The sequence below is a fragment of the Dryas octopetala genome, chromosome 4, assembly GCF_963921425.1.
Source record: "Dryas octopetala chromosome 4, drDryOcto1.1, whole genome shotgun sequence".
NCBI classification, from domain to species: Eukaryota; Viridiplantae; Streptophyta; class Magnoliopsida; order Rosales; family Rosaceae; genus Dryas; species Dryas octopetala.
This window is the reverse complement of record NC_141369.1, coordinates 11,245,435-11,270,241: the sequence shown is the minus strand read 5'-3', so window position 1 is coordinate 11,270,241 and position 24,807 is coordinate 11,245,435. Positions and strand designations below refer to the sequence as shown.

The window sequence follows — 24,807 nt, the reverse complement described above, 5'->3', positions numbered from 1 at the left end:
GTCGGCGCACAGAGAAACAGTCGGCGTCGACGTCGTCTGGGCTCAGTAATCTTTTCGTCTGCCAGCAGCAAGCTACCGTACTGGGCTGATGAAGATAGGTACAGGAAAAAAAACTGATAGTTGTTTTTCCCTCAGCAAGCAGGTGGATACCAAAGTCACGCAAGGAACAAACAATAGAGCAAGATTAATCCCAAGCACACAGCAATAAGGATTTACACAGAGATTCCCACGTAAGGAACAAGAAAACAGATCAAGATCAACCCTAACACACCACCAAAAACCTAAGTCTGACGAATAGGAGTTTGGGTGGCTCTGATACCATGACAAACAACGTGTTTAGGGTTTAATAATTTCAGCATATTTCATTAATCACATAAAAAAGGTATTTATACCTGTACAAGTGAGGGTCTAAATAGCAAATACATCTATTCCTATAATTACAAGAAAACCATATAAACTAGGAATTTAACAGTCTCAGTCTGTCTTGTTTTCTGTTGTTTGATATTTTTTGTCACTTTCATTGGATTGCTTCCTCCTTTTCTATGTTCTAAGGATATGTGTTGGCCGTTGGGCGATAGTGATAATAAGGATTGGATCTTGTAAATTATTTATTTGGTGGTCATGGCATTTAATTTTTAGTTCATTCTATTAACTATAAAATTATTTTTAGAGCAAATTATAATTTAGTACCTCAATTTTACATGTTGTTTCAACTTAGTACCCCAACTTTGAAAACTTGCAAAAAAATACCTTAATTTTCATTTTGTGTCAAAATAGTACCTCCGTTAGTTTTTCCGTTAAATAAACCGTTATTTGCTAACGTGGCAGAGGTATTTTCATCTTTTTCTCTAAATTTAAAAAATAATAATTTTTTAAAAATTTTTTGAATAAAAAAATTTCTAAAAATAATTAAATAAAAAATTTTCAAAAAAAAAAAAAAAACCCTTTCCATGCCCCCCCTCCCTTCCCCGCCCCTCAGCCATCCCCTCCTCCTCCCCGCCCCCACACAGCCGGCCCCCCACTCCCCCCCACCCATCCCTTCCCTTCTCCTCCCCGCCCCCAGCCAGCCAGCCCCCAAGCCATCCTCCCCCTATCCCTACCCCGACCCACCCTCTCCCCCACCCCAGTCCCAGCCATCCTTACTCATTCTGTTTCAGCCCCCCACGCCGGTGAGAGAGGTCGATTCAATATTGGCTGTCAGATGCGCGGACTTTGACTCGGGCTCGTCACTTTGACGGAGGAGGAGGAAGGGCCAAGGGAGCTCCGTCGCCAACCTTTGTCCACCAGCCTCAGGCCACTGCGCCGTCGTAGGCCGAGCCAAACGGCGTCGTCAGCGTCAAGAACATGCCGGCGCAGTCGTCGATCCCTAGCCCGAGCCCGTGGCAGAGCCCCTACCCGCACGGCGTAGCTGCCAGGCCGCTGCCGGCGAGGGTGTCGCCTACTCCAGCCAGGTCGTCGACGCCGGGGAGGTTCTTCGGTGGAGGTTCGCGCCCCCCTCTCTAGCGAAGCGTTTTGGGCAGGCGAAGCCGAAGCAGAGCCCGATTCCTGAGGAGGAGGTGCGACGAGGTGCGATGGGACAGGGGTGGGGGAGAGGGTGGGTCGGGGCAGGGAGAGGGGGAGGATGGCTGGGGGCTGGCTGGGTGGGGGTGGGGAGGAGGAGGAGGAGGGAGGGGATGGGTGGGGGGAGTGGGGGGGGCTGCTAAGGGACGAGGGTGGGGGAGGGGAGGGGAAGGGAGGGGCTGGGTGGGGGGCGGGGAAGGGAGGGGGGATGGCTGGGGAAAGGTTGTTTTTTTTTTTTTTTTATGAAATTTGTTTTTTTAATTATTTTAAGAAATTTTAATTATTTTTTTATTAAATTTAGAAAAAATGACGAAAATACCCCTGCCACGTCAGCAGATAACGATTTATTTGACAGAAAAACTAACGGAGGTACTATTTTGACACAAAATAAAAGTTGAGGTACTTTTTTGTAAGTTTTTAAAGTTGGGGTACTAAGTTGAAACAACATATAAAATTGAGATACTAAATTGTAATTTGCTCTTATTTTTATTATATTGATTATTTGTAGTAAAAAGAAAAAATATTTGTACCGTATTTATAAATTATATTTTTCATCAGTGTGTTTGGATGAAGGAAAAAAACTTAAGACCTGTTTGGTATTTTATTAAAAAATTATTTTTTTTTTCAAAAACAAAAAAACATGTTTTAGTCAAGAAAATATATTTAGTAGACCATTTTCAAAAATAATTTTTTTAAAAAAATTCAAAAACAGGCATCTTTTTAAAAATAATAAAACATCGTTTTTTTCAACTTTCTTTTTACACTTCTTTCTTCCCTATCTGCCATCATTTTTAAAATTTAAAAATTATTTTCGAATTTCATACCAAATAAGTTTTTAAATTTTAAAAATTAATTTTGAAAAATCACATTTAAAAAAAATCTTAATTTTTGAAAAAAAAATTTGAGTAAGATACCAAACGGGCCCTTAGAATTTAAACAAAACTCAGCACTTAAGAAATTACATGCTCTAATTTCCTTATTTAGGTCAATAAATACAGAATTTTGTAAATTCTAAATGAAAAAAAACTTGAAATTTGAAGGCTGTAAATTTCAATTTTAAATTCCACCTAAATTGGTGTCATTTTCAAAATTTCAATTTTTACAAAATAAAAATAAGTCGTGTCGACCATGCCGACACTATCACCACCGCCGCCAACGTCACCACCACTAACACCACCGCCCCCGCCACCGCCACCACCACCACCGAGACCGCCACCACCGCCGCCACCACCACCATCACCATCACCGTCACCACCACCACCACCACCACCACATCACCGCCGCCACCACCATCACCGCCATTGCCGACACCACCACCACTGCCACTGCCAACACCCCAATTTTAGCCGCCACCATTTCTCCCACCACTTGTGGGCCATTACCCCTACCAATATGGTCAACTCACTATAAATATCATTTTTATTGTTGGCACCACTATCATCACTCTTTTTAATTGATGCATCAAAAATTAAAACTACCATAAATTTTGTATTTAAACTCCATTATGTTTACATGTTATCTAAACAAGAGAATTTACAAATTCTAGAATTTTAAATTACATCATTTTAAATCCCGTCATTTGTGACTTCCTTAGTAATTTCAAACTATTTCATCCAAACACACTATTTCATAGAGAAGATTCAAGTGAAAGCCACTTATGTAAGTGAACTCCCTTAAAAAATACGAATCATTAGCCACATGTTTTCACACGTCCATGAAGGAATGGGCGCTAAATTGAACAGCCTAAATTGATGAAACTTTAATGTATAGAATTTCTCTTTTAAAAATTTGTATATTAATCTTCGAGTCTTTACAAAATATGGACGGTTGAATTTTAAGCTTTACACACACGTGTTAGCGAGTTTTTTTTTTTGGTCGAAGTGTTAGCGAGTTTATGCGCAAAATGACAAGACTATGAAATGACATAAGTGAAATGTTATGAAAAATGTTATGGGTGGAATCCCAGCAAAAAAAGAAGAAAAAAAAGTTATAGAAACACATTATTTGGTAGTTACTATTTTGTAGTTCTCTCACATATAATTAATGTGAGACCAAATGATGAACACCACTTTCCAAGAAGCTGTAGCAATGCTTTTTTCTCCTTTTTCTCTTGCTTTTCCTTGTGATTGGACTCCACAATGGGCCAAACGAATTGACTGGTGCGCACAATCGCACATTATTGATTATTTAGGTCCTTTGTTTTTTTGGCCATGAATTGATTATTTAGGTCCTTCATTGGCGGATACCAATGCTCATTCCATTCCTCTTCAATCCACAATTGCTTTTTCTTTTTCTTGTGCTCGGCTGAAAAACGAGTAAGGCATACATTTTCTTGGTAGCTGGTGGACTGGTGGACTGGTGGACTGGTGGAGGCTTTGGTAAGAATTGTCTTTGTGTATTGTCTTTTACTTGATGATCTTCAAAATAATAACTCTCTTTATCTTCCTGAAAATTCATGTGTACGTATCCTTTCGATGTTTGACTGTGAATACATCTTGTCTCAAGCTATCACAATTTATCAAATTTTAAGACGTTATAACTTATATTGTACAAAGCATAGATGAATGTTGGTAATATTGTTTTCGATAAAATACCCCTGTTCATTTGTGAATCTTAATTTCTCTTGGCCTTTTCAAGATTTTCTCTGTAACCAAAGTAGATTGATTTCTTTATTTTCTCCTGAATGATCAGGGTGCAAAACTAAGCTACAAAGATCAGAACTTTTTTAAAGTTTTTGAGATTAATTTGTATTTAACCCATGATAATGCTTTTCTCTTCTTTGATTTCAACTTGAATTTTTTAGCTGAATATGGGTCTTTTGGAACTTTTTGTATAATTCTTTCATCTTCCCCACCCTCGTGGATAAAAAAAAGTTTTACATCTGTTGCTATTCGATTGATTTCTGTCTTCCTTGTAACAGGGTACTTCATTCATTGTACTGGTTGAATCATGAACTAAGAGAGACATGAGAATATAGCGTCTTCCAAAATCTCCGAGAAATGGATTTGCAACTGACAAAAAACAAACATCATTGGACTTTTGTTATTTTGGCTACTTGGCTCAAGCAATCAGGAGCACATTTTGCCCATTTTCATTGTTGGAATGGGTGGGATAGGAAAGGTAGATTCTTGGACATTTTAACTATCAGGTATTATAACTTAAAAAATTTTTGCTCAAGAGCTCTAATACGTTTTGGGCATTTTATTCATCTGGGCTTTGACCCAACTTTTATTAACAATTAGGTTATCTTGCTTGTGAAAAGACTAAAAAGGAGTAAAATACTATTAGACCCACTAGTTTGGTTACTTTTCTTTTGTCAAAAGGTGCTGCTCTTGTCTTTGAAAAACAAATTGATTATCTAGGTCTTGATTCATTATTGCTTGACAAAACAAGTTGCACAGTGGGCGATAAAAATTGTTAATGATTGGTGGTTTAAAATATTACAATACGATTTGTTGCATTTTTTGTTATTTTGTTTTGTTATTTTGGTTCTATATTTTTTTAGTTGATTTAGTTTTAAATTAATATACTAATTATATATTTCTATATTTACTTGATCCATGCAACTTATTATTTGAATCATCGCTATCAATATAGACCTGACGTTAGAGATGATGGTGAACTTATTTAGGCTGTGCACAACGTATTTTTCAAATTGAATTCCTATTCATCGGAAGTTGGCCAATTTGGAATTGAGGTGAAAATAATTTGTCATAAGACCTATAAGAATTCTTACGAGAAATATTAATATTTTATATAATTTGATGTCTTCAATTATATATTTGATTAATATTTTATGATTTGTATTGTATCTAGTTAACATATTTTAAAGATGCGCGAAAAATATTCGAAGAGCGAGCTGCAATTGCTGTTAGATCATGAATGTCTCCTAGTGAGTATACATCATGAATGTCTCCTAGTGAGTATACATCGTACTTGTATAAATTGGATTAACTTAATTATTTATTTCTATAGTTGCACATTTGCACTTACACAAACAAATTTTCAATTTCAAGTGAATGGTGGGTCATGTTTGGGAGTGATGTGTCATCAAAGTTTTATCACAAACGGCGTCATCATCAGCTTGTGAAAGAAACTGGAGCACTTTCACACTCATACACACCAAGCAACGAAACAGGCTCTCATATAGTATGTTAGAAAAGATGGTGTATTGCTACTATAACATGAGACTTGCACTTCGAGACAAGAAAGCAGAGAAGAATCGCGTCGATGAATATGATCGGCTGGATATATATGATGTTGTTATAGGGGATGATGATGTAGACGGAAACCAGCTTATCAGGCCCCTTCATTTAGATGATGATGCAGGCAATATAGATCCTGATATTGCAACTCAAGCACACTAGGAAGGTATCAATGTGTACAGAGTTCTAAGTGAGGAGGTGAGCCATACTGGGAGTTTTGAAGAACTTATGCAACCAAGGTCGACACATCGTAATGAGTCAGTTTTCACTAATCCTTCTCGATCAGGCAACTCTGACACAAGATCGGGCACACCTAGCAAGAATAGAGATAGAGGTAGTGGTAATGGTAATGATGGTGGAAATGAAGATTACACTGGACATCCTCAAGAGTTTATGAGCCCATTTACTGGCGAAGTAAACTACACACATGCAACACAAGATGAGGATCATGGGAGTAAGCGTGCTGGATCAGGAATTAGTGCCATATGAAAAGACTACTCGGAGACAAAGAAGTCATGAGAATTTGGTATGAGAAGAAGAAGATTCGTTCTCCACCACTTTTGGTTCTATGGGGGGTAGGAAGTGACAATAACAATTATGTGCAAAACTCTCTAATATTCTACCCACCACATCTGCCTTGCTCAGTTGAGTCTGATAATAACTCATGGGCACAACAAGAGGCAAACTCTTCAAATGAGTATGATTATGGGCAAATTCAACCACAACAGGTTCTTGATTTATATAGTTGGCATGTTGTCAATTACATGCAAAATTATGCTGGAGAAGTATATTGAGGTGATTATTCTTCGCAGTATACCTACTTTGGACATGATGATATTGAAGACAGCGAACATTTTGAACCTCTTAGAAACTTTATGTGGTATTGAATACTTTTGTAATTCATGATGCAATATTGTAGTATACATAAAATTGAGGTGTTATTTATGTAATTATTAATTAGTGAACTATTTTTTTAACAGTATTTGTCTTCAGTGTGCATTATATTCATTTTATATCACATGCAACCTATTATATAATTTGGTTTCTTCAATATTTTTTATCAATGTAGTAGATAATATGTTAAACAAATATATGGTAAAATTTCATTCCAAATTTTTGTATTTTAATAGCAATTTTCGTCGTTTCTGTCTAATTTTTGTTGAAATTTAAAATTCATTGAAATTTCCATCAAAATCTGAAATTTTACTCCTTGATCAAAACACATCCTTGTTTTTTTTTTTTTTTAGCGAAAATATAGCCTTGTATAAGCTTCCTTCTTTTCTTTCAGGCTTTCTTATTTCTAATTTAAGTTTTACTTTTCAAAATAATAAGAATTTAACTACAATGTTTAATTTTTTTTGTTTCTTTTTAATTTTTATTACCAACTTTTATGAGTGGTTGGTCTCACCACATTAGTATGATCATAACGTAATAGAACAGTGTCGCCCAAATTTTTCTTATGTCAAATAAAATTTTTCTCCTCTCATTTGACATAAGAAAAATGTTACAAAATCTTAACAGAAAAGAACAAAAGTTATTGGAAAAATTATAGTTACACAGAATAATTTCTCAAGTTATTGAATGAAATTATTTCTCAATTACTATTTTTTTAATTCACTCACACATAATTAATGTTAGACCTACAGCTACACACCTACACCCTTAGAGGTCCAATACCTATAGGCGAGCATCCAATAAGAAGAAAAAAAAAGTTTTCAAATTTAAAAGTTATTTTTCATTGCAAACTTATCAAACAAAGCTCTAGTCTTCAATGAGGTTGCCTCAATGGAAAACTTATACAAAATAATTTCTTACTCGAAAAATTATTATGTATAACCGATATACAGTCATATATTGTAATCAATTAATGAGTTATAATACGAGTGGAAGACGAGTTTATACATATAGAATCTTCTAGGGTATAAAATTAATAACATCTACTCATATTATAACACGTGACAGTATATTGGTTCTATAAAATTATTTATTGCCTTAATGATGCATTCTCTCACAATAAGGTGGAGCTCATGAGTTATGGGTCTCATTTCATTGTAAGAGAATGTCCCATGGAAGACTATCTCATCCATCAAGAAAGATTTCCATCTCCAAAGCAAGTGAACATTATTACTTGTACATACATACATACATACATACATACATGTCCTATACACATAGATGCATGTCAATATGTCATACAAAACTAATTAAGTGGGCTTTTTAGGATCTTGTAAACTAATTGAGCAACTTGATCATATATATCATAATAGTAAGGAGAAAATGAAGATTGAGTCCAATAGTTTCAGATTGAGCCCAGCAGTTCCAAATCGCGCCTAGCACTTTCAGATTAGAGGTCGACAAACACCGATCTGGAGGTCGTCGGCCTCCTTCAAGGCTTTGACGATGGGTGAAGAGAAGAGAGAGAAAGAGAAAAATAAATAGACATATAGAAAGAGAGATTGCATATAATGAGAGAGAACGGAGAAAGAGATTGTTGTGGTCTCGTCGGCTTTACTTGTCGGACGATGAGGGTTCGATCGGAGAAGAAGATAGAGAATGAGAGGCCATTGGAGAGAGAGAGAGAGAGAGAGAGAGAGAGAGAGAGAGAGAGAGAGAGAGAGAGAGAGAGAGAGCCACTAGTTTTAGGTTTAAAACTAATTAAGTAGACTTTTTTAAGATATGTGTAAAGTAAGAGGGTTTAATTATCATTAAGAGTTGAAAAGTGAACTCTTTATAATAATTATCTGTTCATTATAGTGACTAAAATTCTTCGTATTATATTTGTACCAATTCCAAAAAAACATATCATATTTGTACAAAATAAACAGATAAATATATGTACCATATTTACAAATTAATATTCTTCACCACATATCTTAGGTAGACAAGATTTACATAAAATCCACTTGTGCAAGTGAAATCCCTAAAAATGATTCATTTAACATATTTTCTCGTCAACCACAAGAGTTTTTTAGACATGGATCGTAATTCAACTGCCTAAATTACTGAAAATTAAGAAGATTAAACATGATTGTGTTGCAAAGATCATTTAAAGCTTCAAAGGAGACCACTAGCAGAGAAATCACAAGTCTGATTAACGCACAATGATCATGTGAAGAGACATTCATTCTTAAGACTCAAGTACTTCCTGCACCAAACACCACGACCTTGGAAGATAACTACAGAATGAGGTGCAGCATACTAGTTCAAAGTTTAACTACAGACTGAAGTGCAACACATTAGTTCAAACTTAAAAAACACAGCGCAGGCCAAGCTTCCTCCTGTACTTTCCAGGCTCCCTTATTTCTTTCCACGCAGTTTTGCTCCGAGAGCTCTCTCCAACTTGCCGATTACCTGTTGATTTGGAATAGCTTTCCCAGATTCATACTCTTGGATCACTTGAGGCTTCTCATTGATTATCTGTACATAACTCCAGGTCATCATTAAACAAGTCTATACAGCTCCATGTCATCATTAAGCAAACATAGATGTAGTGTGTGTGTGTGTTTGAGAGAGAGAGAGAGAAATAGTTACTTGAGCAAGCTGAGCCTGAGTAAGCTTCTTATCCATTCGAGCTTGCATAATAGCTTTCTTCAGCTCACTTGGCACACGTTCATCTACACTCAAAATCAAATGACAGTCATAAGTACAAAGCCACATATAGAAGTGAAAAGGAGCAACAAAAAAAAAAAATCCAACCAAACAACAAACACGTAGCTTTGCAGGATTGCTTCATTATATTTTAGCCATAGAAGGAAATATGCAACAAGGGTTCATAGAGTAGATACAAGTGCTGGCCGGATGATGGGGGCAACATTACACAAGGACAAGCATGCATACACACGCACATAAATATACCTATAACAAAATGCTGAAATGTACAGGGATCAACACAACAGATTTTGCAAAGGCATCCATGAACAAGTACTTCCTACAACAATATGGAGCATATTTATCCTTCTCCCAGAATTCTCAATTACAAAAACACAAAAAGCTTTATAGTTTTATTCCATAAAACCAACTCATATCACGTCTAAACCACACATGTTAAGGTGAATGAGTGCAAGAGTAAGGACAACTTCAAAGCAAGCAAACAACCAATGAAGACAATCATGAAATACTAATACAAATAAGAGAGGCAAAATCAAAATCAACACATAAACTCAATGTTGATTATTTGAGTGGACAACCAATGTGAAAAACTCTAATAATCATTCAACAATAAGGGAAGGATCTGTGAAGTCAAGGCCTTTATCTGCTTTAGCCTTTTCCTTTTTCATTTTAATGCCCACTCTCCAATGCAACTCTGAAAAAAATCTGTGGCATTCCCCACCCCCCCTTTTTTCTTACCTTACCCTTTCCTCAATGCAACTCTCACGTCAAATAAAGAATTTGATGAACAAGCTACAAATGGCCAGAAAAAAATTCTTGCAATGACAGACTATAGTTTGCCAAGATAGAAATATTATTGGGGAAGGGGGAAAGGGGGGGAGGTTGAAGTTCAGCTCATAAAGTTACATGTCGCATTCAAGGAGTAATACATAAACATGTTATATGCACCACAGAGATGAACCACACAACAACATGTAGAACGAAACAATGGGAGCGGCACAGTGGCTTCCACCACAGCAGGGTCTTGGCCCTCTTGGGAGGACAGATGTACACAGCCTCACCCTTGTAGATAGGCTGTTTCCCTTTTCAAACCTGTGACCACCAGTTCACAATGGAACCTTACCATTGTGCCAAGGTTTGTCCTCTTAGAAAGAAACAAATGGTTAATACAAGGACAGACCTTCTACTACCTTGAGCCAGACCAAACATTCTCAGCACCATTGTAGACTAAAAAAGGTACGAGACAATTAAAAAGAACTCAAGAAAAGGTTCTTTTGCTCATACAACTATACAAGAAAGATATCAATTCACATATGGAAATCATTTTTTTATAAGGGAAAACATGAATTTCACATATAGATAGTGTAATACAAAGATGAACTCACGGGCAAGGTTCTCTGTTTCCTCATCAAGCTTCCTTGTGTTCAAAGTAGTGCTGCTGGAGGCAGCCTTGTTTGTCCCAGCAGTTGCTGCAAAGGATAACAACACAACTATTAGAATGGCAACTCATTCTAAAATGTATTATATGCAGTACACAACTCACAAAATAAAAGTATCTTTTATGAACCAATTCATTTGTACCCGATAAGTCGCAACATATGGGGAAAAGAAACTGCAACCATACACATTGACAAGAAGTTCCAATTACAAAACAACTGCAAAAGGTATGGGTTATATGTGAAAGAACCCACCCCCAGCAAAACCCTTTTTCTAATATGAGACTTAGTTAATATGAGCAAAAAAAAATCTGTTGGGTAAATTACACTAGAATTAAACAAACAGACGGATTCAGAAAGCTAATTCGAATTTTATCCTAATTCCAAAAAAGCATTGCAAAGAGTGCAAATCATGTACAAAAATAGGTACAAGGTAACAGCAATCAAACAATAATGATTCAGAGACAACCCAGCCGGAACAAAACCATTGTGCTATATTATGCCATATATATAACCCATAAGATACTTTAGAAATTCAACCCAAAATATCAAGGATAATTCATTCTGATAGCAAATATTAAAAATTTTGTTTTCTCCAAAATGAATCCCACAACTGGATTTCAAAATTATCTCCAGGGTTTTATTTTATTTTTCAAGTTCGCAAATAAAAAAAAAAATCAAGACCAAAGAATAAAAGAAGACAGCCAACAAAAAACTGAAATAAAAAAAAAAATAAAAAAAAACCTTTCTTGAGGGTTTCGATCTCGGCGCCGGAGCGGCGAGCGGCGTTGACGGCCTTCTCATCCTTCTTGGCGGCGGCGTTGGGGGCCTTCTTCCTGATGACGACTGGCTCCCAGTCCTGCGTGATGGGTCCTGACATGGCGATCTGCAAGTGGCTTGTGTTAGTGAGAGTGGGGGTTATGGGGATTGTTATACTTTCTAGGGATATTGGGTGCTGCTGCTCAGCGTCTAATAATGGCTTACGCTGCACGCCTGGCCTTCTTTTTATAGCTCTGGCCTCCGAGATCTCTTGTGCTAATCGTTTTGGGTCAAAATAGCAATTTCGGTTTTTTAGAGAAAATGGTTATCTTAAGACAACCCTTTACTTTATTCCAAAAAAATAAAAAATAAAAAAATTGTGATTTAGCATTTTATCTAAACTCCCACTTTTTCTATCGAATCTTTGGTATAGCGTCTATAGGTGATGGGAAGCGTGGACAAAACTATAATCAATGATTCATAGGTCTATTTTTAATTTTCTATTATATGATTAATTCTCTTAATTTTTTTATTAAATATATAGGTCTATAATTAACTTTTTATTTTTTGAATAAGTCCACGTTATAATTGTGGTAGGCAAATTATGTAGGACCGTCGACCGGCAAGTTTTCTTTTCTTTTATACTTTTGGGTGCTTTAATCTCTTACTCAATAATGTGATGTATACGATGTAGATTTTCATTGTTAAGCTCTAGGGTTTAATTTTGAGGTTTTTTGCGGAGCCTAAAACATTGAAGCTAAACCCTAAACTCTATAACAAACAAGTACTAATTGAACCTAGATCGACCCTATATCGATTTGTATACCTTTGCTAATCGATTCATTGCCTTTTAAGCTTAGAAATAGAGTTTGATTCATTATAACTATCACTTGGATCCATTGTAACTGTTAAACAATTACAATGGTTATATTGTAACTGAGTAATTGTAAGTCACAAAATTAGGGTGGATGTTATTACATAAGTTTGTATTTTTGTGTTATATAATGGTATTAAAATGGCTAAATTAGACCTACAATCCTTGTAATTTTCCCAATTTTCCACTTTAGTCCTCGTAGTTTTAATTTGGAAAAATTTTAGAAAAAGTACTCCAACTATATACTACCTGTTACAAATGCGGATACTACATAAAGTTTGTTCCAATCAAGAATCTCAAACTTTCTGTTTGACTCAATTAAGAGTTTTCGGTCAAAAATAATAATTTTGAGAGGCAAAAATGTCTATTTGCCTAAAAAATAATTATAAAAAATAAAACTAATTATTAAAAAATAAAAATAAATTTCAAAATAAAACTAAAAGAAACTAAAAAAATCAACAAATCCTCCCACACCCCACCCTCGACCCTTCCCACCTTCTTTAGTCACCGGTAAGCCCCTAACTCTGGCAACCCATCCCTCTGTGCCGTCCCTTCTCCCCTCACACCATCCTCCTTTCACGGCACATCTCTCTCTTCCTCTATATTTTTCTCTCTCTTCTGTTATCTCTCTGGAAACGGCTTCAAAGCTATGCTGTTGGAAATAACGTTGTTGCATTGCATTGCTAAAGCTTTGGATAATGAAATAACTAAGTCAGAGATTACAGTGAAGAAGAGAGAGGTAGATTAAGACGTTGCGGGAAATGGCATTGCGAGAGAGGTGGAGAGAGAAGAAGGCAAATATGAGAAGGGTGGCGAAGGCGAATAGGATGGTGGTGGGGAGAGTACATCGCATCACGTCTTCGAGGTAGAGAAATAGGGAGACTAAGGAAGAAGACGACGAGTGTTGATGGTGGTGGTGTGTCGGCTTTGAGTGAGAGGGATGATGAGTAAGAGAGAAAGATAGAGGAAGAAAGAGATGCAGCAAAGGGGAAAGGCCGGTACGGGGGAGGGGGTTGCCAACGCGGAGGGTCATCGGCGGTAAGGGATTGCCTCTGATCGGAGAAGGGATGAGGTGGGGGTGGGGAGGGTTTGTGGATTTTTTTTAGTTTCATTTAGTTTTATTTTATAATTATTTTTTAGACAAAGAGACGTTTTTTCCCTTCAAAATTAACATTTTTTATTGAAAACCCTTAATTGAACAAAATAGAAAGTTTGAAATCTTTAATTGGAATAAACATAATGTGGCATCCTTAACTACAACAAGGAGTATAGTTAAAATCCTTTTGCTAAAATTTTTTCTTTCAATTTTAGCAATAGAAGGCCTGTAATTTTATTTTAACTTGCAATTAATCACATTCCGTTAATTTATTTTTTGGTTGAAAGGGAAACTGTGAAATTTAATTAATAAGCAATGTCATTGTACACAGCTTCGGAGAGCCATATTAATTAGCACATCCTCAACCCAAAAATTAACACCAATATTATACAAAGCAAACTAATTGGCAATCAAATGAGCTACTCCATTGCTTTCTCTACCTCAAAACTGGCAACACGCTTTCATTAAACATGACCAAGAGTTGTTCAACGTCCTCTACCAAGACACCATCCATCTCATCAGTGGCGGACCCATTTGTTTATGGGGGCGAGATGAAACACACAATTGGCAAACAGCAATCACCTAGTAATCATTACTAACAATTATCTTGAAAAGTCAATTTTACCCTTGCATGATTATTGCATACAAGTCACGGCATTTTTTTGTTTTTTAGTTGATAAAATTCACGGAATGTGATTAATTGCAAACTAAAGTAAATTACAAGATTTTTATTGCAAAAATTGAAACTACGATAACTAAAGTGAACAATCGTAAAAACTACCGGATAATTTAGCCTTATTTTTTTACGTGCTTATGCAACACAAAGATCAAGAGTATTTTTATAAATTTCATTTTTACGAAATCTTGAAGTTGTAACTAAACAACATTAACTATCATTTCTTTGTGTGTGTGCGCGCTTATTTTTCGTATCTTGTTGAATCCAGGAGGAAGGAGATCGATTCTAAACAAGGGCGTATCCAAAGAGGAGCAACATATATTGGTTAACTTACACCATGAACTCTGTTTTATTCTCCTAAATATCACTGCTTGACCTGTGAATGTTGGTTTATTCTTCAATTTGAGGGGGGAGTGTGTTTGTAGAAATGCCTCAAAGAGGCAATTGATTTTGCAAGGTAAAGAGGAGGAACGAGCCCCGTGTTTGGTTGAAGGTTACTTTATTTTATTTTTTTTCATTAACTGGCCAAGGAGAATAGGAGACAATCTTATATTCCCCACTGGTTTTAAATTGTTGACTACTGGAATTATGGATAATTTTTCCTTGTCATCAACAGTCTAAAGCATATCTTCACTGAGGCTAATTTTGTAGCAAATGCAACGATTAATTTGTTCATATGATAGGCATGCATTTTTTGGTCGATTGGTTTTTTTATGCTTATTCGTTTGTTTCTTATTGAGAAAAATTTTTATGGACCGACCTTGTATATTTTATGTATCTATTTTTTTAATCACGTGAGTTTCATGTCCATGTGTTGGGCTGAAGCCAAACATTCATGACATTCACGTTATTGTTTTTGGTTGTTGGTTGGAATGAAATAAACGAAGTCGTTTATCACTTTATCCATTCCATCCCACCAAGGAAAAAAAAAAGTGAAAAAAAATTAAGGGGTGTTCTCGTGATTATGAAGCATATGGGGGCCAAATTGTTGAGTGCTGAAGAAGAGACTCAGAGACACACACGGAGCCCCAAAAGGGCCGAAAAAGGTAATGACGTAGGCAAAGATCTTCTTTCGACTTCTTTCGACTTCTTTCTCTTTCCTTGCTTAGCTTAGCGATCTCTCACACTTCGTATGTTTCGTCTTCATCGTCTGCCTCTCACTTGTTCCACAATTTCATCGCCACCTACCTCTCTATCTATAGCAACCCAGGTACTGTTACTTCAATCCCTTCTCAACCCATCTCTCTCTCTCTCCCTTACTGGATCTCATTTATAGCTTTTTCCAGGTTTGATCCAACCTGGGTCTCTTTTAATTATCGTAAATTTCAAGTTTTCATCCATCTGTTGGTGTTTACATATAGTTCTATGTTTCATCGAAAAATTTTCAGCTTGTTTACTTTAAACTGCATGAGAAATGGGTTTTACTTGTCGAATATACAGTGTATGTTTTTCCTTTTTATGTATATGTATGAGGTTTCGTATATTTAAGCTTGATCCTTTTATTGGGTTGCTTAGGATTGATGAAAAGAATGAAAAAAAAATTTGTACAACTAACGGAAAGGAAGTCACTTTGATTAGTTGCATAGGTGTAATGAAAAATAAGATACACATTCTTAAATCTTTTATTTTCATGCATTCTCTGACAAACTAAAGAAATTTACTTTGATCATGGTGTTATAGAACAATATAGTGCCTATTGCCTTATTCAATTAATTTGGACCAGCAATGTTAGGTTATTGTGCTATTGAAGTAACGGGAAATTGTATATTAACGCTAATTTTATTAACACTGGCTTCATATGTATTCTTGTGGAGTAGGTGCTCATAGATAAGATTAGCAGAGAGGGATCGGATAACTGCCATGAAGTTTCATTATTGTTTCTTTGATTTGCACAATAGGAGGTTTGGTATGCAGAATAGAAGGCATTAAGGTTTCCCAATTGGGTTTTGGATCAGCATTGCAGTCAATAAGTTTCTTGCGAAGACGTTATCAGCTGACTGATTTTGGGGCTCTAGTCCGTTCAGTTAAGTTGGTACCGTCTTTGCATCATGCCATATTATATTCAGAGACTCTATAATACTTGCAAAACATCATTTACGCCAAATGGACCTGTGTCAGAAGAAGCCATCGAAAAAGTTCGTGCTAAACTAGGTATGAAGAAATGGTCCTTCTATTTCCTGATATATTAATCCAAACATGTTCAAATTGTGCTTTCCTTCTGCTGCCCCATATTCTAGGGTGCTAATTATATTCCATTGCCTGGTTGGAGACAAAAATGCTGTTTTAAAGTGAATTGTTAATTCTCAACAAGAAATATTTATTTGAACTTCTAAGAATCAAGTCTACTAGTTTTTCCAGAACAATCTTTATGTTTGTATTCCACCCATCAAATGAAGTGCTCCCCCAGTAAGTCATAAACAACAAAGGAGTTTTTTCTTTTTCTTGAAAGGGAAACATAATTTTATTGCCATAAACAGAAAAGGAGTTGCCCATTAGTTTAGCTAACTTGCTAATGTAACTATGTAAGAAACCAAAAGGCTAGATTATATTTCTTCAAATTAAACCTTAAGTTGCTCAAGCTCAGAAGTTATCGGGCCAGAAAAATTAAAGCCCTTAAGAACATAAAAAAGAATCAGAGGTATTAAATTATTAGATTTCTGTTTCTTTCATAAAAGATTTGATTCTCTGAGTTAGTTGGATTCCTCAAACCTGCTGCGTATGCTCCTTCCTCCTTAACAGGGTGAGTAAATGATACATATGAAGCCCTCAGACTGACCTGGTTCCTCTCCTGGTGAAATTTGTAACATACCCTGAATAGAAGCAAAACCTTAGAATCCTAGAAACGTATGACAAATTTACAACCTAAATAAGCTAATCCTTAAAAGAACTCATTGAAACAAACCAGACTTGCTTATTTGGTAAATTTTGGAAGCTGCACATGCTTAGTTTAGCTTGTCAAGGAACTTCTCTTTCCCTTATCTTTTAAGTACTACGTAAAGATGCCGCCATTAATAGTTTCTTGGAGTTTAATAGATCGGATCATGTGTTGTCAGATATACTCATTCCTTGTTGACTCCACGAGTTGATTTTTATTTTCTTATTTTCTTTTTGCTTACAGTTGATTGATTTTTCTTGTGGATTAGAATCTGAAATTATTTTAAGTCGATGTTGAATATCTTTTAAAGGGGAAAGTCCCAAGGGTAAGTAATTATGGTTAAATTGTCTGGTTAAATTGTCTTAGTGTTAGGATTTACAGCCATGGTATTTCTATATTACATGTATTCATGAGGTACCTGATTTTGTTTTCTTTCCTCACATAATATTTTGAAATGTTATTGTATATTATCACCTCTTTCATTCTGTTTTGCCCTTTTTAATCTAATATATAATTTTATTTCAGAAAAAATCAAGCCTGCGGATGTAGGCCTTGAACAGGAGGCACAATTGGTACGTAATTGGTCAGGTTCTATGCATGAGCGTAATGTGGATCATCAGTCACTGCCACCAATCAAATACTTGCATTTACACGAGTGTGATAGCTTCTCTGTGAGTACAGGGCTCATCAGTTATTAAAGATTCTTTTTGGCTCCACTTTGATTGTGAGATTTCAAATCTAGGGATTTTATTTAGTGTTTAGAGTTAAATTGCTTGAGTATAATAACACTGCATAAAAGTTAGTATTCATGTGGGAAGACATAGAACAAATACTTGGATTTCAAATGATTCATTGTACCTGGTTATTTCAAATTCATAATATCGCGTTAACTCAAGTCATTTTAAATTCATAATATAACATTAACTCTAGTCATTTCAAAAACAGTGTATTTAGTATTTTCATAGTTATTCTAACAAATGTAAGCTTATAATTAAATCCGAATCCATTTCTTTAAATTTATTCATCCAAATGGAGTCTTAGAGTTTTAAGACTTGGAATTTCTACACAATCAATGTTCACTTAGAATTGGAAATTCAAGTATCAGAATTTTTTTTTTTTTTTTGAAATATTTGAACTGATTTACTGGTATTTATCAAGTGTTATTATTATTTTTTTTTTTTCAGATAGGAATTTTTTGCATGCCACCTTCCTCCATCATACCTCTTCATAATCATCCTGGAATGACTGTGTTAAGCAAGCTTATTTATGGTACATTATGTGTTAATTCTTATGACTGGCTTGATTTGCCTGGGCCTGCAGATCCATCAGAAGGTGTGTTTTTCCACAGTAGCTTTCATCTACTTAAATAATGTTAATTAATGTTTTGTTTCCTCGACGAATATCTCATTTGCATACTTTCAAAAATTAAACTGCATTCTGTTTTGTGAATGTTCATATCTCTATGCAGAAAGTAATTTGCTTTTTAGGATAAGAAAATTGCCTATGGAGTTGTGTTTCCCCAAATCCTAAGAGCTCTCTTGTTGTTTTAGCATATTCTATGTTTTCTCATTCTGAAACATTTTCAACTCTTTTTTCTGGTTGATTGTGGTGGGATCAGTTTTATTCATGTCTTGATACTAATATGATACTTAAATTGAGATAAGTATATTTAATTTTTGAAATTATTTTACCATAAATATATAAATAAGCATGCCATGAAAACAACCGATTGAGCAGACAGCTCAGGAACATCAGCAGCTTTCAATTTACTTTTTTCCTCTGCTTTGAATGCCTGCTATATGATTTATTCAGAGTATCGTTAGAAGTGAATACTTTTATGCTTCTTATCCCTGCCTACCATAAATTAGGCCTGTTTTTTTCAATGAACCAGACATGCCTATTTAGTGGAGCATTTGAATTCCACCGACTAGCTGAAATGTTGGTAAATGATGTTAGAGCCTAGAGGGGAGGCAATAAAATCTTTCTTTTGGTTGGATCTTCTATTCTTTTTTCTTATTAAGTACTAGAAAAGTGACACAAAGTTACAAATGCTTCGTTTTACAAGTTGAGGAAATGAAACATTCCCTCCAGCTTGGTGTTGATCCAGTTGAGGCATGCAGATGACCATGGACTTATCATGATGTCTACTGTTTGCAGCCTACTTGAGACCTAGGAAGCACGGGTACTTCAAATATTGTAGAAATGTAGTGTCAGATTCTGATATGTCCCCGATATGTTCTGATGTGTATCCGATACTCCAGATGGAGTACTGGTGGACTTTTTGATATCTTTGTCTTTTGGATAAGGCACCGACCACAGTACTGATACATGGTGGATACGGTCAAGATACAATCAGGATACGGCAGGGGTCAATTTGCAATTTTTTTAAAAAATTAGGGGGGGGTTGGATTGTGATCTTAAAACAATTTGGGGTCACCTCTTTTCCTTGCATTAAGAGGGGTCAGCAAACATGTGAGGTCCTTTTTTGTTATCATTTCTTTCTTTTTTTTATGATGAAAAGAATGATTTGTGTGGCCTACATAAAGATTGGTGATTTGTGCCTTAATGTGGTTGGGAGCAAACTATTGAAGCCTGTGTTAAGATTTGGTATCTTAGGAATTGGTTTACTGCTGCTGTTATGCTGCTTTCCAGCAACAGGGCCATGCATCAATCTCCAATGTGATTTGTGGTTATAGCAACTGCTCTCGTTTCCCTGTGTCCATTTTCAGAAAGGAAGTGCTTTGAAGGGATAATTTTAGGATCTTGGCTTGATGGTGGGATGAGTGCTATGTTGGGGATGGGTGGTATTCTTCCAACAAAGGGCTGGTGTCTTCTGTGGAACAATTGTAAAATTGATCCATTCTGTGGGTGAGGTTGAAGGATTCTATTTGATCCATCTTGCGGGTTCATTTATATTATCTTATTTGGATCTCCCTTAGTTAGCTTTGACCATTCCAGATGCAATTATGAAAAGGTGTGAGTGGAAGTTGTTCAGAATTATCATCCTTTTTTTTTTTTTTTTTTGAGAAAAGAGACAATTTTATTGCTGATAAACAATAAAATTACTAGTATAAAAATAGTGGACAAGAAGAAGTCCACTACAGGAAAAACCAACAAAATAGGAAAAAAAGAAGCTTATCCACTCATCGTCATTGTTAGCACCTGAGTGAGCCTGCTGATGTACTTTATGTCTCTATTACCTATTTCAACATCTGTGTCGCAAAGGTTGGAATCTACTGATCGATTTTCTCTATTAAGCGTGATGTGTCATCTTGTTAATTGGATGATAATGTTGAGGGATGACTGACGTGGTCTTAGTTTACCATCTATCTAATATGATACTGGAAAATAATCACTTACTATCTTTGATAACGTTCCTCAGCAATTTAGATAGTATTGATATGCTGCTCTGTCATTTAAGCAAACATTAGACTACAAGATTCAAAGACTTTAAGCTTCAAACAGATTTTTGAACGTAACCTTTAAAACATTAAAAATATTATTGGGGTTTATGGTAAGAAAGTTTTCCTATATTGATATCTTTGTTGTGTGAGGAGGGTGAGATTTAAGAGGTTTTTGCTGAATGTGGTGAGAGATATTTACTTGAGATGATGAGAATCACATGGAACAAGGACTTACATAGTTACGTGGAGGACTATGGAACCAAAGCATTTAAGGGACATGCTAGACATTCTTAAATGAAATCATTTAGCTAATTACCTTTGGTTTTTCTGTGTATGATTTAGATGGTCCTCAAATGAGATTATGATAGTCTTTTCTTGTAAATCCTTGCAAAGCAGTTGATTGACGATTCAATTCATCTCATTCCTCATTCCTCATTCCATCCTTCTTCATGATTTGGAAGGCTAAAGTACCACCCAAGGTACTAGTATTAGCTTTAATTATTGCTCATGATAGGGTCAACACTTGTGACATGGTTTAGAGGAGAAGACCTACTGTCTGCCTTTCTCCCCAATGGTGTATCATGAGTAGGAGTGAGGTGGAAAGCATGGATTACATATTTCTTCATTGCCTATTTGCATATATTTTTGGTTGAGGTTTAGAGAAGCTAATGTGAGCTGGGTAATTCCAGCATCTTATTCTGTTTTATTTTCTGGAAGGCATGAGTTTTATGGAGGAGGGAAGAAGGGTAGAGTTTTGGGGAGTTGTGTGTTGTGATGAAAGAAATAGTGGGATAGTTGATAGCTATCAGGGAGAGGAGGTGAAGATTTTGTGGGATAAACTTTGCTTTTGGGCCTCCCTGTGGGCATCAGTTTCTTCAGAATTCTGGGAAATACCTTTTTATTCAACTTTTACAGATTGGAAGGCACAGCTGTTATTTAGAGGGAAACTTCAGTATTGTAATTTAGGTTTTTATAAGATTGTTAGATTTCTGCCCCTGATTGTACTTCAGTTTTTTAATAAAACAGCTGATTGTGAGTCTTTTGCTCGTTGAATAAGTAACTTTTGGCATGCCCAAAATTGTAGAGGGTTTATTATTGTACTTCGTCTGCCTTTGTGTCCACCCTCCCACCCCACGCCCCTCCTTCTCTTCTGGGAAGCGGGCTATAATAATAAAATTAATCATTGTCTTTTAACTACATGTATTTGGTGATTTTTGCAGCGAAACCTGCAAAGCTGGTTCGAGATGAGGAGATGACAGCACCCTGTTCAGCAACAGTTCTGTATCCCACTAGTGGGGGCAATATCCATAGTTTCAGAGCACTAACTCCCTGTGCCATCTTTGACATCCTGGGTCCGCCTTACTCTTCTGAAGATGGACGACACTGCACTTATTTCCGGAAGTCCTCTAGAAGGGATCTGCCCGGTAATAAAATATATCTACCTTTCTGACAATTACATTCACAAAAATTCCATTACATCCTAAATTATGGATATTTAACTGGTAGGATTCATTCCTTAACTGTAATTTATCGTTTCATTTTTTGTTTTTGGATTGAAGGTAATCTTGAGTTTGATGGAGTTGAGCCTCAAGTGACTTGGTTAGAAGAATTTCAACCTCCAGAAAACTTTGTGATTCGGAGAGGGCTGTACAAGGGTCCTGTTATTAGAACTTGAGAAATTCTTGGTTTGCGGTTTATACATTTTAGTTAAATTTGCTTTTCATGATAGGAAGCATTGGGGGGGGGAGGGAAACTGTGGTAAATGAGTTGTCGAAGCCATGGCAATAATTTATTTTTGGCTATGTAAGTTGTGCATTCGGTTTGTACATAATTATACACCGATGTAGCCTGATTTACTGACCTCACATTAAACTAGTAGAGAGCAGTCATTGAAAGTTGGAACAGAACTCATGGCCAATTTTATTCTCGTTGGCATTTTGTTTGTTTTATGACAATAATCATCTGGGATCCTCTTGGTTGTATTCAGTTTTTATCAACACCAAAAAAAAAAAAAAAAAAATTTAACCCTTTTCAAGAGTAACATGTTCTAAACGCTAAAGCTAAGATATATGCACTAACCTATGCATCAGGCTGATAATCTCAAGCATCTTATATTTTGTTTTTCTTGAGAAGTTATATAAAGTACTATTCATTAAAAGGGGGATTAAAGGTTTTCTAGATTTGTTGAAAATTCCATTTGTAGTTGCCAAAAGATAGCTTTTGCCATTTTGGTCAGTTAGAAAGGTGGAGAACTGCAATAATAGGTGATCCAAACCTAGTTGGGGCTCTTCAAACATAACGTGTCCAGGTTTTGCTGGATCTCAAGCTTTTTCCTGTGCTGAAGTTTATTAATTTTGTACTTGTGATCCAAGTTTCTAGTACTTGGTCCCATCCAATCATATGCAACTTTAATGAGCTGGTTTCATGCTCTCCTTTCCTTTAATGCAAAAGATATCATTAACTGGGTTATTTTCATATTGAATTGGAGGCAGATTTTCTAAAAATTAACAGTTTCAGATAGATGGACAGTCCCACGGATTATAGGCTTACATCCACCCTCACGTGACTATCACGTGATCAGTGGCTGTAAGATGGACACTGTATGCATGAGATGCAAGAATTTCTCTGCATGTTTTCAAAAGAAGTTCCAAGTGAACATGCAGTTAAGGATGTTATTAGGAAGAGTGTGCCTATCAATAAGAGAATTTTTTGAGATTCTGAATTATTATAAACTTAGGTGTTAAATTAAATAATAAACAAACAAATAAGTGATCAAAGTGAACGAAACCCCACACATAAGGATGAGCAAAGGCATTCATTCATGCACATCAAAACTTGGGTTGATTGTTTGGTGCTGGATTCTGTGCCTAGCTAGCTAGGCTACTACCTACCATACAAGTCTTGTCTACTTGAGTTGGCAAATACATACAAAGATGGATTAGAGCTTAATAAGCCCTCCCTCCGTAAAACAAGCACATGTGAATGTGAGCTACAACACATGCATGATATACAAACACTACTAACACAGGCATCTCTCTCTCTCTCTCTCTGGTGAGATCCCATATGGTGCCTATGTTCGCGGCGACTCTTTTTCCAACGCAGCAGAGACACCATCACACCTAGTTAGATTCTTTCTGCAATTTCTTTTATTTTTTGTTGAATATGAATATTCTTTATATTCATATATACATATATACATACATAGGTATTATCTTCAATGAAATCTAGATGAAGGATGTGGAGTGTTGTCTGGTGTTAGAAAATTATAACTTTACTTAGTGATTTATAAGGTGTTGGGCCTCTCCATCTATTATCAATTGATTTTGAGTTAGATATTATATTTTCCTTCAATCTAAGCCCATGGGAAGAGCAACCATGCCAAGTGATATATAGATAGTTTGTACTAGGGTGTAGAATAAGTGTGGATTGGTCGATTTGTCAGAGTTTGCCGATCAATTGGTAGGGGGCATTGCTCGATCAGGCCTAATTTTCTGTTACTAAATAGTTTGACATATATATATATATATCACATTGTTTAAGTATTGTTAAATTTCAGTAACATAATAGATCATAATGTGTAACAAATGCTTTCTTTGCACATCTGCAGTGCGAATGTGCACACTTGAAAATTATATATATGGGAATTTTTTTTTGAAAAAGACATAAACTTTGGGGTAAATCGCATTGGATTGTGTCACTGAATGACATAAACTTTCATTTTATATTATTGTGTTACGTTCCACCACAACTGTTATAATGTCACTACAACAAATACCCCTTATAGCCACCTTGAATTGAAACTAAATTGAAGTTAGTGACAAATGACATTTTTTGGAGTCACCAATTAATATTTTAGTTGTTTTAAAAAATTTTAGTGGAATTAATAGTTGCTTTACGATCCACTAATTTATATAATAGTTGACTAATAAGTAGTTACACAAAAATGGTAACCAAACTGGAAAATTAGTGGGAGATTTATTCCTTTCCCACAACAATTCCAACTGAAAGAGGCAAATGTGGGATTCAAAAGTTGTCTTAATTATCATTTGCCACTTAAGGTTTAAACTAATTTTAGAATGGTGACATTGTTTTAGTTTATTGTCTGCAAACAATAGATATACTCACACTGACACACCAAAATGTTCTCATTGCAGATTATGGGGAAGTGTGGAGCAGCACTGGAACACACACTTGCGTGTGAAATGGGACTTAAAGGTATATGTGTTAATAAATAACTCATCCTTGGACCATTTGATATTTCCAAATGGTGGGGCCGCTTCAAAATTGTGAAGGAGTAGATGTCTGAACACCCT

At 35.8% G+C, this 24,807-nt stretch overlaps 2 protein-coding genes and 1 long non-coding RNA gene across 5 annotated transcripts; 2 read left to right on the top strand and 1 right to left on the bottom strand.

Annotated features, from left to right (window-relative positions):
• The first annotated feature begins 3,825 nt into the window (after positions 1-3,825).
• Positions 3,826-6,779, top strand: LOC147286776 (uncharacterized). 2 transcript variants are annotated; one of them, XR_015121923.1, is made up of 4 exons: positions 3,826-3,938; positions 4,481-5,257; positions 5,377-5,452; positions 5,577-6,779. It is a non-coding gene; the product is annotated as an uncharacterized LOC147286776 (long non-coding RNA). The 2 variants fall into 2 exon arrangements; XR_015121924.1 differs by having other exon boundaries at positions 5,377-5,479.
• Positions 6,780-8,652: 1,873 nt separating this feature from the next.
• MBF1A (multiprotein bridging factor 1A) lies at positions 8,653-11,856 on the bottom strand. The gene is made up of 4 exons (XM_086239770.1): positions 11,555-11,856; positions 10,760-10,843; positions 9,297-9,379; positions 8,653-9,182 (listed from the first exon to the last, which is right to left on the bottom strand). The coding sequence occupies exons 1-4, from the start codon at positions 11,688-11,690 to the stop codon at positions 9,063-9,065; spliced, it is 423 nt and encodes a 140-aa protein (XP_086095896.1). The 5' UTR covers positions 11,691-11,856; the 3' UTR covers positions 8,653-9,062.
• A 3,417-nt stretch (positions 11,857-15,273) lies between these two features.
• On the top strand, positions 15,274-22,465 carry LOC147286774 (2-aminoethanethiol dioxygenase, putative (DUF1637)). 2 transcript variants are annotated; one of them, XM_086242220.1, is made up of 6 exons: positions 15,274-15,425; positions 16,033-16,366; positions 17,616-17,761; positions 18,275-18,422; positions 21,715-21,918; positions 22,054-22,465. In XM_086242220.1, exons 2-6 carry the CDS (start codon positions 16,264-16,266, stop codon positions 22,167-22,169), a joined length of 717 nt encoding a protein of 238 aa, XP_086098346.1. In that variant the 5' UTR covers positions 15,274-15,425; positions 16,033-16,263; the 3' UTR covers positions 22,170-22,465. The 2 variants fall into 2 exon arrangements, with proteins under 2 accessions (XP_086098346.1, XP_086098347.1); XM_086242221.1 differs by having other exon boundaries at positions 15,320-15,425; positions 16,114-16,366.
• Positions 22,466-24,807: the final 2,342 nt, after the last annotated feature.